This window comes from Pleurodeles waltl, chromosome 9 (genome assembly GCF_031143425.1).
Source record: "Pleurodeles waltl isolate 20211129_DDA chromosome 9, aPleWal1.hap1.20221129, whole genome shotgun sequence".
Lineage (NCBI taxonomy): Eukaryota > Metazoa > Chordata > Amphibia > Caudata > Salamandridae > Pleurodeles > Pleurodeles waltl.
The window spans coordinates 33,279,012-33,296,249 of record NC_090448.1 but is presented as its reverse complement, the minus strand read 5'-3'; the positions used below and the strand labels follow the sequence as shown (position 1 = coordinate 33,296,249).

The window sequence follows — 17,238 nt, the reverse complement described above, 5'->3', positions numbered from 1 at the left end:
AGCTGGCGAGTGTGTTAATGGTGGAGTTTGCGCCGGTGACGCATGAGTTGATGGTGGTGGAGAAGGTGGTGGAGTTACTTTTTACACCACCTTTGCTTGTGGTTGCTTGTCTCCTTGTTGGAAGGCAAGTTTCTTTTTGAGTTTGATTGGGGGAAGAGTGCTGATCCTCCCAGTATCTTTTTGAATAAAGAGCCTCTTTTGCGTGTGATCTGGCTCTATTGTTTGTAATTCCTCTTCAAATCTGTGTTTTTTCATTTGAGAGGACAGTCCTTGTTCCTCTGAGTAGGAACTGCTTCTCGGTTCGGATGCCGGTTGTTTCGGCACCGAAACCTTTTCTACTGATTTTTTCGGCTCCGACAAAATCTTTTTTCTTTTCTGCGTCGTGCCCTCTCGGTGCCGACCAATCTCGGTGCCGCTGTCTCGGTGCCGAATGTTGTCTGCGCCACTCTCTCGGGCCCGAGAGTGCTGCGTGCCTGTATCTCGACCGGAGTCCGATGACTTCGGCAGCAGCCCGCCCTTTTTCGGTGCCGATGGACGGTCACCTACTTTTTGGGTTAAGCCATGGCCTGTTGGCGGTGGTGTCCCCTGGGCTTTGTCAGTCTTTTCGTGAGCTTTTTGTTTCGACGTCTTACTCATGGTTGACGTTTCTTCGGCGTCGAGTTCTTCGGAATCCGACTCTTGGATGGAGAAAGTTTCTTCTTCTTCCTCCTCGAACCGTTGTCCTGTCGGCGTGGACGCCATCTGCAATCTCCTGGCTCTTCGGTCTCTGAGCGTTTTCCTCGACCGAAACACGCGACAGGCCTCGCACGTATTCTCCTTGTGCTCGGGGGACAGGCACAAGTTACAGACCAAATGTTGATCCGTATAAGGATATTTATTATGGCATTTAGGACAGAATCGGAACGGGGTCCGTTCCATCAGTCTTGAAGTCGCACGCGGTCGGGCCGACCAGGCCCCGACGGGGGATCGAAATTACCCCGAAGGGCCACCGGAGCTCTTCAACATTCGGTGTCGATGTGTGCTAACTAACCCGATACCGAACGAAACAATACCGACGATTTTTTCCGAGATTCTAACTAACTTTCCGACCCGAAACACGGAGCGAAAAGGAACACGTCCGAACCCGATGGCGGAAAAAAAACAATCTAAGATGGAGTCGACGCCCATGCGCAATGGAACCGAAAGGGGAGGAGTCCCTCGGTCTCGTGACTCGAAAAGACTTCTTCGAAGAAAAACAACTTGTAACACTCCGAGCCCAACACCAGACGGCGGACTGTGCACAGAATGTATATCTGCAGCTACACATGCCATCGAACATAATATTACAAGTGCATTATATTGTAATGCACTTGTAATAAGGTGGACAGGATATCTGTCACGTTTGCAACGGACTACCCATCCGCCACACTTTAAATCAGACGTATATCCTGCTTCCTTTGAGAAGTTTAGTATTTATGAGGAAATGAGTTACCAAAGATAGGGAACTTGTTTTTTAGTTGTACAAGAAGAATGGACTGAGCACAACCGGTGATTAAGCAATAACCCTTCACATTTCCAGGAGTCTAGCAATGATATCTATAAAATGTTGTTTTTATGTTGATATAATAATGTGTGTGCCAATTGATTCAGTTTGTTTACTTAAAGCTTCAGTGTAATTTTCTTGTTGTTTCAGTCCTTGATCCAGAATGATGTTGATCTGCGCGATACAAGGAAGCATTGTGATAAAGGGAACCTAAGGGTGAAACCACGGCAGGGAACGGCTGTCTTCTGGTACAACTACCTGTCGAATGGAAAAGGTAATGCCTTCGGATGCGCATCCATAGCACAGCCTATGTCACAATTGTACTGTGCACTGCCATACACAAAAGCCAGCCTTGCTTCTTTTTCGATCTGTCTGGAAACAGCTGTAGCTGTTCATTCAAACAAGTGTGACTGCACATTTTTACTGGTGTTATACCTCTGTGCACTTTAACCCTGCTACCAGTGGTAAAATGCCTGTCCTCCCCCTTTGAACCTGGTCGAATTGGCATATTCCTAATTATAAGTCCATAGTATGCAAATCTACTCGGGAACTGTAATTTAAATGGCACTGGTGGACTGCAGCACCTGTTGTGCCATCCACTGCAGTGTTAGTATAGAACATTACTTTGGGCCTACCATTGTAGCCCAACTGAAGCAGTGTAAAATCTGAAGTTTGACCTGTCAAAATAAACCCTTTTTGACAAGTCAAAACCCTCCCTTTTAAATATTAATAAACCACCCCTATTTAGGCATTGCAGTTCAAAAGGCATGGTGCATACTATTTAAAAGTAGCTTACGTAAAAAAATAATACTGTTAACATCTCCTTATGGTGACTAGCACCCAAAAGCTATTTTCCACTGTGGCAGGCCTTGTTGTCCTATGTAGAAAACTAGAGTACAGATGAAAATGCTGATAGTATGTTGTGATTTTGACTAGCTAGTAAAATAATTAAACAATTATGATAATAGTTCTTAAAAATCCAATTCAGTAGCAAAGTTGGATTTTTAATAAATATTAAAGATAAGTAACTTTTAGAAAGTTACCTTGTCCCTACCTGAAATTCCAAAGGCTAAATTTACATTTGTTTTTCCACTTCTGCCATCCAGTAATTAGCATTTGAATAAGTGTAAAAAAGGTGTGAAGTGCTTCCCAGGAGAAAACAATAGGCTGACCTGATTGGGCAGAGGCGACTCCTTTGAACCTGACGGAATATGCAAGGTAGAGCTGTGAGCATCCTTTTTGACATTAGTATCAAATCCTGCACAAATGTCAAGTCCTGCTTGATGGGTCTGCTGGGTTTTTACATATAACACTGGGGGCACACTTGAAAGGAAAGGAAACAGGATGCCAAAGCAGTTCTTGTGTATCCACTGTCTGGTTGCTGGAAACACCTTCTGTGTTCTACCAGATGTCTGTCTCTGTTTTTATTCGGGGTACGGTGACTACCCCAAACTGTATTTTAGTGTTAGATGTGGGAGACACTAGGTTTCTCATAATACACTCCTCACATCCCCCAGCCCCCACAGCCTAAGATTAATGTGTTAGATTATTTGCCATCTTGAAAATGCCCAAAGTGGATGGGGGTGGCATAGGAACCTCTGCCTCATGGTTAGGCAGTGCCTAGGAGTCATTTCCAACCACTAGCATGTGCAGGCATAAATGTGGCACCTTCAGGCACCCACTTCAGAACACTCCTGGACCTGAGAAAGATCTGAAGAGGACTGGTTGATACTGTTCTGCAAATCCTGTAGTGCTTGGCGTATGGCCAGAGATATGGCAAAAAATGCATTTATTAGAAGAGTCATCTGAGAACACACTGATTTTTCTACAATAGTCACATTCCTTAAACAGGCTCTTTTTATATGATTTTTCCTTTGTCAAAATGTGTCAGTTTTTTTTTCCAGCGGTAGTTGCAGAATATCTCAATACACACAATCTAAACATAGGTCATAAGTTGGATTTTCCAAGAAAAGTTAACTTTTCTATCAGACAAGAGAGCAAAACAGTCATTTGTAATGATGTCTCCAAAAGTTATCTATCTGCCTGTGCGTCTTACATGACAGATCTGTAATGAGGTGGGCATTTAGGCCCCCATTATGACAATAGGGGTAAAAACCGCCTACCGGTGTGGCGACCACTAGCAAAAGACCATCGCTATGGCTACCAGCCGCCCGCCGTATGATGACCACAGCTGGATTTCCGCCAGAAGAATGGCGGAAATCCGTCTGTGGCCATGCTGGCGGATGGCGGTAAGGTGGCGGGGCTGCCACCAGCAGCGCCACGCCAGTAGACTGCCGTATTATGACCAATAATACGGCCTGGCGGTGTTCTGCTGGCGGGCGCTGCTGGTGGCAGCAGCACCCCATCCCGTCTCCTGCCGGACGACCCCCTGAACACAGGTAAGTCGGGTCTCCGACAGGGTAGGGGGTGGGGGATGTTGTGGGGGGGGTGTGAATGTTTGTGTGTGCGTGGATGCGGGTGTGTGTTGTGTGTTGAATGCATGTGTGCATGTATGGAGGTGTGAGTGCATGCATGTTGTGTTATGTGAATGCATGTCTGCGTGTATGTTTGAAAGTGTGTGCGGATGTGTGTGTGAATGGATGTATGCATGCGTGGATGCATGTGGGAATGGGTGTGTGTGTGTGTGAAGGGGGGCGTGAATGTATGAGGTGTGGGGGTGGCTTTGGAAAGGTAGGGGGGGCTAACTGGAGAGGGGGGAGGGAGACCCCTATCAGTGTTCCTACCGCCATGGTTTTCGTGGCGTTAAGAAGCCACGAAAACCATGGCCGTAGGCGGGGTCATAATCCCGCAGGTGGAACAATGACGGCCGCCGGGCTGGAGATGGATACCTCCAGCCCGGCGGCTGTTACTGCCGTAGTGGTCGGAGTGGTACATTGGCGGCAATGTCATAATATGGCGGTAAGTACCGCCAGCCTGTTGGCAGTACTTACCACCATATTAACCCCGACCGCCGGTGTAGTAATGACCTCCTTAGTCTTGACATAGGATTGTTTTCTCTGAATATAATTGCTGTGTTGTAAAACTATTTAAATGCTGTTGGTGAAAGGTTGTTTGAAATATGATTTGCTCATTGATGAGGTAGTGGCATAGATTTCAAGCATAGTTGGGCCGCGAATTCAGATCCAAGATTTCTTTCTTCATTCTTAACAATTTTTTAAAATCTCACATTAATCTTTAAATATGTTAACACATTATTTACGCCGCAGTCATATTAACAATAAGTCTGATGTGTAGAGAAGTCAAAGGCATTAGTGTGACAATATCATCAATGTAGACGGTCTAGACTTTTTTCCTTGTCACTGACATTTTATCAACTTGAACATTAAGCCAGAATATAACAAAACATGCTAGTTTTTTCAAATAAGTTATTTATTTACTTTGAAAACACTTTGAGAGAATAATATGTATATGTGGCCATCATTGTAGCTCACATTTGAGCACAATATTTTGGTATGGCATGGTATGTTATCATATGATGTGTACCTTAGTTATTGAGCTTGCACATACCTTGGGCAGTTGCTGGGTGTGTATGGGATGCCGTTCCACATAGGGAAGAGTATACTCGCATTAGGGCGGTTGTTGCATAATTTGGGGGTTTGTGGTCAGAAAGACAGTAGCGAAGTATTCGCTATATAAACACAAGGAGCACTTATGGTGCAGGTGTAGGACTCCTAAATGGGACATTCCTTGTATGTCACAAGGGAAAGACTTGATACCGATTCATCAGTGCCTTGAACTTTAGAACATAAGAAGCTTGAAGTTATTTGGTGTTGGGGACTTGGTTGCAACATTACAATGGCAAAACGTAGCACTTGTAAATTCTAGGTGAGTATTTGCTAAATGAAGAGCCACATCTTCAGAACTTGGAGACGCTACAGTGTAATCCAGTTCAAGAAGGGGAAGTGGAAGCCTTTTCCTGACTTCGGGTGTTTGTTGTGGAAAAAGATTTGATTCCTTGCGCTCACTAACCTTGATACTTGTGCTTAAATGAATGGGCAGGATGTAATAAGGCCTATTTGATGGAAGGCTCTCTGGACCTCCTGAAGGGGTTGAATGAAGTGCCTACAGAAGGTTCACAAGGCTGCTTCAGAAGGATCTTATGCCTACAAGCAGTAAGTATAGTGGGTGCACAGGTATTCTCAGAGTCCAGACGCGCCCTCTGCTGACAACCAACATGCTACATTTACATTTAATTACATCAGTCCTGCAGTTACCCACACTGCTGAAATATTGCCTTGCACAACTTCACCAGCTTGGGTTCTAAGTTGGAAGAAATGAAGGAAGAGCTTACTCTTGTAAAATGTTCTCACACTTGCAGCAGAGTAACTTATTTGTGTGTTAATATTCCAGGTTGGGTTGGAGAACTGGATGAATATTCCCTGCATGGTGGGTGCCTGGTCACACAAGGCGTAAAGTGGATTGCGAACAACTGGATCAATGTGGACCCCAACAAGGTGCGCCAGATTCGTTTCCAACAAGAGATGGCGCTCTATGGCAAAGAGGATGCTGACGCCCAGTCAGAGTGGACCTTAGACAAATCCTACAAAGACGTGCACTTGGATTTATAGTCCTCAGAGCGTGACGCTCCTCTGAGGTGGCACTTTGAGTATAGTGATCGGTCAATGCCCGTTATGTCACTGCCTGCTTGGTACCCCATACACCGACCATGATTGTAAGACGTCTTGTAGCTCTGCAGCACAGGAGCTCACGGTAGGTGAAGTAAATGAGTTACAGGAGTACTCGTAGACTGTTTAAAGTGTCTCTACCCTGCTGAGCACCTCTCTCAAAAACATCAGTATTTGTGCTACACACGTTCTCTTAAGCTTCTCACGGTGTTTTGGGGATTGTTCGCTGCGTTCAATCAGCTGTTGACTTTACATGCTCACAGATTGCTAAGCACAGTTTGACACTCGTACGCTCCTTATGTCATCACAGAAGTGACTGCGTCATTGTGCGATTACGCCGTCAGCGGGGAAATATAATCCTGACCCAAAGACTACTTTCATGCAGCAGCAACACAGAGGTTAAGAAGGGATAGAGACTAGCAAATAAAAAGGGCATTAGTCCAGAGGAACGCATGTAACAAGATCTCCTTCTTTTGGATTTGTGCAAACTGACCTGCAATGGGTGGTACTCAAAGAAGTTCATTCCATTAGTCCTGGTACATGAGACACTGTTTACGACTCCACAGCCAGATCACTGTAGTGCTCTGCAGATACTAAATGTTTACACATCCCCATTGGTTCACGCACAAAGTGCATCAGTGCAAGTTTGTACTTCTCATTTCTAGAGACCTATGCAGAGCAAAGTGTGGTTGTTTGTTTATCTGAAGCTGCCATTTCCACATTATCTGGACAGAACCCTTCCAGTTCCACATCCTTCCATGATTATAGCTGTTCAGAAATGTGTACAGGCGCATAAGGCTTATAATACATCAGGTTGACTTTATTAAAGTTCAGCACACAGAGATGAGGTTTAACCCCTTACATTCAGTCTAGATTCCTGGAGTTGATATTTTGTACTTTTGAGAAGAACTCTTGGAAGCCTATAACTGGATGCAGCCTCAATGCTCCAGTGATGTGAGCCCCCACACAAGCAAATGTTTAGCCAGAAATTAACAAGCCAGATTTTTAACCAGACAGAGTGAGATGGTCCTAGTTGGCCCCTGGTGCAATATGGTGTTAAGCTCTCAAAGTAGGGATGTGCCTGCCCTGATACTAGTCTGCGATTTCCGGTGTACGAGAGTTTAACGTTTAAGACTTTCAACACTGGTTCAATGTACAGAGGCTTCACTGCATGTTTTTATCATGGCTTCAAGTCATTGGCAGTAGAAATTACTATGCTGACAAATATGCCTACTTACATTCTCTTTCCTAATGGTGTCAGCTGCATCCAGATATGGAGGGTGTACCAGCACCTCCTACCTAAGCTGTTGCTCAATGAGCAACACTCCTGCCACAGTGGTTTAATTTTTAAGTGAGGCTTAGGCATAGCTCTGAAACTGCTGAATAGTATTTTTTCATTTGCAAGCAGTAGATTAGAACAGCTGGTTGAGTGTAGTGCAAACAAAGTGCTCAGAACTGTTTAATCCAAGCGTAGAATGGAAATAAGTGGTATATAAAATGTAACGAGACTCGTCGGTAAGTCTTTTCCTATTCGTCGAGGAAGGAGTACCCTTGACTGTCACCTCCATCTGTGACTGATGGTAGAATAATAATATATAGTTGGCGTCACCCAGCAACATGTCGACCGAACTTCTCAGAAAGATTTATTTCACCAATAAAAGAAGCAAAACTAGTGTACTACAACTTCTTATACAAAGGTCTCAATTACAACGTATGTACATGGTATCCAACATTTAGAACTCTGCTGCCTGACTCACTGTAAAAGCAGAGAGAAATATTAGATACCACAGCCAGTCATATTTAAACTTATAGGTTTGAGTGATCTGTAAAATACTTAAGCCAAATTCCCAGAGCTTGAAAATAGAATCTGCTCCTTTGTGTTGTCCAGACAAATCGTTCCACAACCAACCTAACAATAGCACTCATTGCTCTGAGCCCTAGCCATTGGGACGCCATTCTGCTTCCTTTATTGGAGAAACCAAAGAAAGCTGCACATATTATATTGGGTCAGCATCAGCTCCTTAATTCACAAATGTGTAGAACCCTATGGTACATTATCTGAGGTTAAGAGCTTATATAGTGTGAAAGCTACCCACACAGGTTGTCCTTTCACTTTTAGTACCAGATCGGGGTCCGCCAAGGCACCCTCATTCAGAACAACCAAGACTTCACTTGTCTTTGAAAGGTGATTAATGAAGGGCAGAATCTCAGGTGTTCGTTAAGGCATTCCAGAGCTTGTGGCCGAGATACGCAAAGGACCGGCCTCCCATGCGAGCCTGTTTAATTCTAGGAACAGAGCACAGGGATACAGTGAGCAGGCCTGTTAATGAGGTTTTATCAAGTCTGTTATCTGATGGGGGGCAGCCCCTGCCCTTGTTTTGAAGATGTAACACAGAGACTTGAAATGGACGCGTTTCTCCACCTTTAGCCAGTGAAGCTCACGCAAAGGAGTAGCTGATTCATGTTTTGGCAATTTATAAATCAGCCTGGCGGTCTGTATTCTACATCACCTGTAGACGTCTCAAGGAGGCTTTGTCAACCCCCAAGTACAAAACATTCCAATAATCCAGTCTGGACAGGATAAGTGCATGGATGACAGTTCTTTAGACAGAAAAGGAAGTCTAGATAAACGTCTGTAGCCATTTTAGGGTCGAGAGGCAGTTAGCAGAGACCTTTATCACCTGAGACTTCATGGACAGCTTGGAGTCCACTAAGAAGCCCAGGTTCTTCACTTTAAGGCCTGGAGCAGGGAGAGCATCTAAGGCCTTTGGCCAGTGTTGAAGTCCCCACAGAGAAGGATTCTTACCAAGCACCAGCACCTCTCTCTCGTCTCCATTAAGCTTCAGTGAGTTGTTTTTCATCTATGAGGCAACTTGCACCAGATGGGAGTTCAAAGATGCTGAATTGTGATCCTGGGCGGATGACAGAGAGAAGATGGTTTGAGTGTCATCTGCATACAAGAATATAGTAAGACCACAGCATTCAACTAGGTCGGCTAGAAGGCGAACATAGATGTTAGAAAGTACCAGACTTAACGCTGAGCCTTGAGGAAACCCAAAGGTCAAAGTATGACACGTTGAGGAAACGCTGCCAGAATTGACCTGGAAGATGCAGCCCTTAAAAAAAAAAAAAAAAAAAAAAAAAAAGAGACAGCCAAGAGAGGGCTGTTCCCTGGAGCCTCAGTTGTGCCAGTCTCATCAGAAGTGTGTCATGGAACACAGTGTCGAAGGCAGCAAGGAGATCAAATAAAATGAGTGCTGCTGTCTCGCCCTTATCCAGGAGCTGCCTGAGGTGCTCTGTGACCCCGAGGAGGGTGGATTCAGTACTGTGTCGAGCTCTGAATCCAGACTGAGAGTCATGTAAAGAAACATTGGGATGCAACAAAAACAGAGAGTTGATTACAAACATGTTTTTCTATTTATTTTTTTTACAAAGTAGGGAGCAAGAATATAGGCCTGTATTTGGGCTAGTTGGAAGAGTCCAGGTTGGGTTTCTTCACCAGAGGAAGGACTGTAGAATGAGTCCAGGGCTGGGGAATCAAGCCCACCTGTAGGGAGCAGTTGGGGAATCTCACCAGGTGCAGGAGAACATCAGAGTCCAGAAGGCAGAGGAGAGGATCCTTAGGAGAGCCAGACCTTAGGGCTTGGCTCGAAGTTAGTCTCTTGACCAAAACCTTAGCGCTTGTACCATATAAATGTAAACTGAAACACATTTGTGCAATACGTTTCATGTCAACTATGTTGTTGCTCTGTGTTAATTGAGTTAGGTGTCTCCAGACTGATTCCGAGGTGTATTTCAATTCCCCAACATTCTGGTCCTGTGTTTGCTCTTCCAACTCAGTCATCAGAGAAGCTTTGCTAGAGAAGAACGGTGGTCAGAAATGTTCATGTTCATTTAGTTGGACTGTTAAATGACAATAAATGTCAGTACATATCAGGCTTTATTTCCCCAGGAAACAGCAGTTTTCACATATCAGGAACAGATTCTTAGCAAGTGTAATGGACAAAATCAACATTTTAGCAACAATTATTTGGGCCATACAAGAAATAAGATCATCTCTCTTCCTGTGTGCTATTGGGTGTCGGAGTCAGAATCTGTGATCTTCGACTAAGGCAACAAATTGCAAATAATTATTAACCTGCGCTGCAAAGTACACAAAACCAATATGCAGTTGAAGTTGCAAGGCCCTCAGCTGTCCAATAAGACAATATGGTGTGACTTACTACTGAATCGAAGAGGAGTTTGTAAGTTCCCTGGAATTTCTATTCCGGGGTATTTGAAACTGCAAAGTTTTAGATCTGCATGAAATTGTTTTCAAAACTTTGCAAAGATTCTGAAAGTTAAAGAAAAAGGTGCAAACAAATTCATTAAAAACAAGATTTTCAAAATAAAATCTCAGCAAAAAACCTTTTTAGTTAGAGAATTATCTTACAAAAAAAAAATCGAACTCTTTTTGCCCACAGGCGAAGTTTGGAGCCTTCACAAACCTTTGCAAGCAAAATTTAAATTTTGCCCATTCTCATTTGTATCCCGTTGCAGGCAGTATCCCCCAAACCATTTTTAACTTTTGAAAATGTTTTGACGTGTTTTTGCTACAAGTAGTCATTTTGGAAGAGAGTGTTCAAAGTAGAAACCCTCATACAAAGAAAACAAATGAAAAATAAATTATATAATGATCTTAAAGGGAAGTAAAATCCAAATATGTGGCAATAGCAGATGAGGCAGCGTGGTCCGAGTAATAGGAAACAACCACAAGAAACTAAATATGTGTAAAAAAAAAAAAAAATGTATGCAAGTCTGTAAATTATTCTCAGGGCTGAAGTACTTTTCTGAAAGGTTCCTGTTTACTGTTTGGACAGACACCTTTGTGCAATACTAGAAAAAATATATTTGCAAAGAAAATCTGACTTGTTTTTGTAAATTATAGACATTGCATATATGTGTCTAGAGCTTGTATGTATTTATTGTATAGCTTTTGAAAGGAGACATCACCAAAAGCATATCAGGGTGTTTCCAGGGAGAAGCAACCCTGGTTTCACTGCTTGGGAGTCCAAAGGATGCTTCTGTAGTGCACTGTTGAGTTGTTTAAAGATTTTATAAAGAGTATTCATGTTTATGTACTCGGATACTTAAAGGCATACTCATTGTCTTGCAGTAAAGTTCATTTGTGCTTAGGGTTCTGTCTGTAAATGTTAAGTCCGTAGATGTATACACACCAAAGAAATGTAGATTTGTGATGAATACATCTTTAACAATTCGGAGGCAATATTTTATCACTTGACTTATGAAAACCTATGTAGGCTTTCCCTGATTGACTTGTTCTTATCAAGCAGTTTGAAATACGTGGTGTACATGACTTGTTCCAACTACATGTAATATGTTATCGCTTCAGTTAATGGGGCTCGATCACCAGACAGCAGTGGCGGTTGTTCTATTGTGGAGGGTGTGTCACGGGCACACATACTCTTTTCCACCCATCCAAAAGCACACGCAGGGCCATATACTACACCCATCCATTCTCCAGGTCACCCACATGCTCACACCCACCCATTCAGAAACGTACATGGACACACTTACACCCACCCATGCACAAATTCACATACATTCATACGTATACACGCACCCAAACATTCAGTACTTACCCGGAGGGCCAGGGTGGAAATATGCAGGACCTGCCTGTGGTGGGAGGTGCACCATGGCCCAGCAGGGAGCTGGAGGCTTCAGGCAACCTTAGGCAGCAGAACCAGGAAGATCCCACTGCTTCCTCTCATTGTCCACCCTTGTCAATGATGATTGTCCTTTCCAACCTTGTCATGGGTTGGAGAGACTTGCTGATCCCACGGCACTCTGTGACGAGCCAAGAAAGGGTGCTGTGAGGCTTCGCTGATTGACAGTCAGCCCTGGGCACTATAGGACTGACTCTATCAGTGACCCCCCCCCCCCCCAACCCCCCCCAGTCATCAGCAGGAAGATCCCACTGCTTCCTCTCATTGTCCACCCTTGTCAATGATGATTGTCCTTTCCAACCTTGTCATGGGTTGGAGAGACTTGCTGATCCCACGGCACTCTGTGACGAGTTAAGAAAGGGTGCTGTGAGGCTTCACTGATTGACAATCAGCCCTGGGCACTATAGGACTGGCTCTATCAGTGACACCCCTCCCCCCCCCCCCCCCCCCCAGTCATCAGCTGGAAGATCCCACTGCTTCCGCTCATTGTCCACCCTTGTCAATGAGAGGCTGTCCTTTCCAACCTTGTCATACAGATACTCATGCACTGGAAAGGTGGACTGGACCTCACGCCCTCACCTACAGGCCACCACAGGCAGAGAGGATGTTCATTAGCTGTCCAGTTAGTTATATTATCACAAAATATGTATACGGGATAAATAGTTTCATATTCATAATAAAAACATTCTCAATCTGTGTCAAATGGTTGGATAATCAGTAGAGCGCCACTGGACCGTACTGTAATAATTCCAAAGTTAATGAATCTGCTTTTTTTAAAACTTTTTTGTACTGTATTTATTTTAGTAAAGAGCGCCTGTGTGACAGAAAACCTTAGATCCCACATTCTGTTGCCTAATTTAAAGATAGGTTTTTATTTTAGGCATAAAACCTCTTGTTTGTTTACCACTTTAGGAGTTCATTCATATCGCTTATTTATCAATAACAGTGCATATACGTAACATACACTGTGTGTGTAAAACATTATTTTATTGAAGGAGATGTAGTTGCCTATTTGTCCCCTGTACAAGGACTGCATTATGGTCCAGTAGCGATCTACGTGCAACATACACATTTAAGCCCAATCTCTACAGCAACACTTGGGCTTTTCCCTCTACTTTGTTCACATATCCATTAGAAAGACGCATATTTAAAATGAGTTTGGTAATGCAGCCTATGATGTCCTCCTTTGGGAGCAGGTGTGTCACACGGCCTTCAAAGAAAAATCATAGAAGTCCGGTCACATGGCAAGCAATATTGTTTTCTTTCTTTTGGTCAGATAAATTGGGATCCTCTGACCCTATGTTCTCCTGACCTTCCTGCAGACTTTTCTCTTCTTTGATTTCTATGGATGATTTAACTACCACTGATTATAAATTCAATTTGGTGGGATCACATAGGAGGTCAGTTGCCAATCTTGGAATCTCCACTGACTTCATAAACATAGACTATCTTCACCTCTATGTGGAATTCAAGGCCTGAAGAAGCAGAGATATCCTTTGTTTTTAATTCAGTGAAGATCCTGTTATGAATTGAGTTTACAGATATGTAACTTTCCATTTTACAAACGTGAAATCCTTTGGCTCTCTATGTTTTTTCACTGAGGGCAAAGTATGCAATGAAGAGGTAATAAGACAGAATCAAGAGATGTCTAACACTCATACATTCTAGGATAGAGCTGTGGTACCAGAGCTCTGTAGATACCTTGTTAGTGTGCTGGTCTGCAGTTACACCCATCCTTTTTCTGCTGCTTGAGCATCATGCATTTAAATTGCCTACAACTCCGATGGGCCTCGATAGTCTTATATTTACAGCCTGGCTTCAATCTAGATGAACAAAAAGTAGGACCTGAAAAAGCCTAGTGTGATTGGTGCTTTACGGAGGTGCACCCCGTTGTCGCCATGAAGGAGGTCAAGCCAGGCATTCCACTCCTGATAGCCCCATTTAACCGGCCCCCCGTTCAGGTTGGATTTGGTAGGGAGGTGGTATCAGCTGGGTGCCACAGCCTGGAGTGTGCATTGTCGTGGGCCCTTCCGCTAATGAACAACCTCATGAGAGACCATGTACATCCCTTTTGGGCTAGCATACATATTGAAAAGTTTAGGGCTGGTCAGTGTCACGTATTAGAAGGTGTGTGTGGCAAGCAGTCCCTCACCAGAAATATCAGTGACATAGATCCATGGGTTTCCGTGCTCTCCGGGTCAGGGCATTATTGACTCCCAAAGCCACCTTACCAGCAGAACAACACACAAACAGTTCAGTAGCCTCGCTCTTGAGTTGTGCCCTGTAATCGGTGTCTAACACTTTTAAATGCATGTGACCTGTTATTACTGAATGGTGAAATGAAGGCTGAAAAAGGCATATCTGACTGTTTTCTGCCTCCGAACCCGTGTGTATCAGATCCTGTAGAAATGAGACTTCTAGGGGGTTCTCCAGCACTGTGCCTGTGGTGGAACCTTTGGGGCAAACAATGCATGCACATATTGTCATTGCCTCGTTTATGTTTATGTTATTTGTTTACATACACGTTTGCATTGATTTGCACTGAGTAACTTATTCATATTTATGGTTTTATATTTATCATTTGAATGTTCACACAAACACGGTTGTTCATCATAATAAAAGATCTTAAAAGTGTTTTTGATTCCTGGGTTGATTTAGAGTGGCTGTGATCTGATGTCTGTAATGTGGGTCGCCTCTGCTGAACTTGCTTGGCTTGAATGTGTGTTGGACCGTATGTATTCTGTGAAGCTTGCAAGGAAGTGGTGTCATGATGCTCACACTAGAGGGGATAGGAAGGACTCAAGATTGTGCATAAGTGCCATGAAACCTTGTTTGGTGTACGCATGCTTTATACGTTTTCTATAACATAAGACACAGATGCGGTTGAGAGAAGGTTGTCTTTCTCCGAGTTCAATCGGTTGTTTAACAAGAGGTTGTGGTGGTGGTCCTTCCTACCCTCTCAAGTGTGCCTTTGAAGGGCCAGGATTTTCCATAAGAAGCAGGTGAGGCTGAAAAAAGTGCTGCTTTCTCTTAGTTCAGCCACTTGGAGTAACAAGAGGTGGGGGGCCTGCCAAGGCACAGTAGAGTGGGTAGGAAGGACGCAAGATTGTGCATAAGAAGCAGGTGAGATCGAGAGAAGGGTGGCTTTCTCGTAGTTCAGCTGGTGGTGTGGTGGGAAGTCCCTCCAAGGCAAACAGATAGGGTAGGAAGGACCACCATTTGGCATAAGAAGCAGGTGAGGTTGAGAGAAGGGCGGTTCTTTCTCTTAATTCAGCCGTGTGGTACAAGAAGAGGTGGTGGTGGTTGAGAGGCCCATCCAAGGTACACAAAGGGGGTCGAGTAGGGTAGACAGACTTGCATATCCTTTTACTGGAATGAGCCAGTGTCTGCAGCCCTATCTCGCCTAAGGGTGTTTCACATTCCTGATTGACTGCCTGATAGAGACTTCTAGTTGCAGATTCCTTACCTTAAAGTTTCACCCAGGTGTCAGACCGATCAGGAGATTTTTTTTTGAGCAGTACCGTTGTTCGCCGCCAGGTGGCGTCAGTCAACGCTGTTTGCATCATGGCCACTGTGTTTGTCATGATGATGTTGCAGTCATATATAGGCATCACCCTGGCGTGCTGACATGAGTTCTTTTCTTTCTGCTCCAGCCTTCGCGAAGATCCGGCGAGAGCTACCCTCAGTCGTATTTTGACTGACTTCAACTGTTTTGTCGAGTTTTTGACACTTTTTTGGTGTGTCAAAGATGTCACTTAAGACCGGTTTCAAGCCGTGTGACAGAGTGGTAAGACAATTGCAAGTGCTTATCCCACAGCTGCACCACCAAGCCTGGTGTGTGGTGGGCACCTATGGTGCTTACACCTTATACCAGGTCCAGGCATCCCCTCTTACTGAAGTGTAGGCAGTGTCTAGAAGCCAGGCTCTCCTAGGGGTAGCTGTGGATGAGAAGCCAAGGCTTATCTAGGAGAAATGCAAAGCTCATGCAATACCAATGTAGTTACACAGCACTTACGCACATGGAAGAAAACACTCAGTGTTAAGAAAATAAAGGGTCCTTATTACAGTAACTGAGTACCAAACACTAGATATGCAACCCTCCAATAGGAGGTAAGTAAACACACTAAGTATGTACACTAGTTATCAGAAATAGGCATAGAAAATGATAGAAAACAGTGCAAATACAAATAGACAATAGTGACCCTTGGGGAGCCCAAACCAAATACTAAAAATTGGAATGTGAACACAGGACTCCCACATAGGGAAAGCGGAATGTGTAGAGGGGAGGTGGGGTACTAGGAAACCCCAAAGGCAAGTGCCACAGTGCCCCCTAGCGACTAGAAGGAAAGGAGAAAAGTACTAGATTTTCACAAACCACCCAAAAGGAAGAAAATGCAACACCCAGACAAGACTGCAAGACACCAGTGGTGGATTCCTGAAGAGGAAGACCTTTGGAAGAAAGGGACCACGTCCAGAAGTCACAGAAGAGTCCAGGAGGAGTAGGAGCTACTACCCACCCAGCTGTGGATGTAGGAGTTGGTCGACGGTGAGACATAGTCGAACAGGAATGTAGCCCAGTAGCAGGTGAAGAGTTCCTTGAGGATGCAGTCGACATCCCCCGCCGGATGGAAAATTGCAGTTGGTCAGTGGCATGGAAAAGCCACCAACAAGCCTTGGCAAAGGCAGAAGTCTCTGTGAAGCAAAAGTGGAGCTGCCGGGACCAGCAACGTCCAGGAGGACTCAACCCACGGGGTGAGTTTAAGGGGGACACTCAGCAAGGCAGAGAGTCTGTAGAAGAGCCAATCCCCACAGAAGAAGATTCCTTGGAGGAGATGCAAACAAGCCTTGGTAGCTGCAAGAGACGTGGTGCACGGGGGTACTTTCCTGTGTGGGAAGGCAAGGGCTTACCTCCACCAAAGTCGGACAGCTGGCAGAGAGGACTAAGAGAACTATTTGGATCACCACCCATGAAGCAGGATCCACGTAGCTCAGGATGAGAGGAGATCCACGCAGCTGGTCGTCGTTGCAGTTGGAGCCTGCGGATGCAGAGGAGTGACTCCTTCACTCCAAGGGAGATTCCTTCTTCCTTCTCATGCAGACTGAAGACTTGCCGCCCTCAGAAGATGCACAGCCGGGGTAATGTTGCAGAAGCTGGAAGGAGCTGTGGAAACAATGTTGCAAGTAGAGTCCTCGTCGTGGATACAGATTGTCGGTTCCTGAAGGGCCCAGTCGCGGTTCCGGTGGCTAGAAGTTGAAGTAGAGGATGCAGAGGAGTCCTGCTGGAATCTTGCAAGCCGAATCTGAGGACCCACCCAAGAGAGAGACCCTAAATAGTCCTGAAAGG

At 44.6% G+C, this 17,238-nt stretch overlaps 1 protein-coding gene across 1 annotated transcript in view; it reads left to right on the top strand.

The window, feature by feature from the left end:
* Positions 1 to 14,522, top strand: part of P4HTM (prolyl 4-hydroxylase, transmembrane) — a 179,974-nt gene extending 165,452 nt beyond the window's left edge. The window contains exons 8-9 of the mRNA XM_069206205.1: positions 1,673 to 1,796; positions 5,894 to 14,522. Coding sequence (XP_069062306.1) covers positions 1,673 to 1,796; positions 5,894 to 6,111 — 342 coding nt within the window. The 3' untranslated portion in view covers positions 6,112 to 14,522. The remainder of the gene's footprint in view (positions 1 to 1,672; positions 1,797 to 5,893) is intronic.
* Positions 14,523 to 17,238: the final 2,716 nt, after the last annotated feature.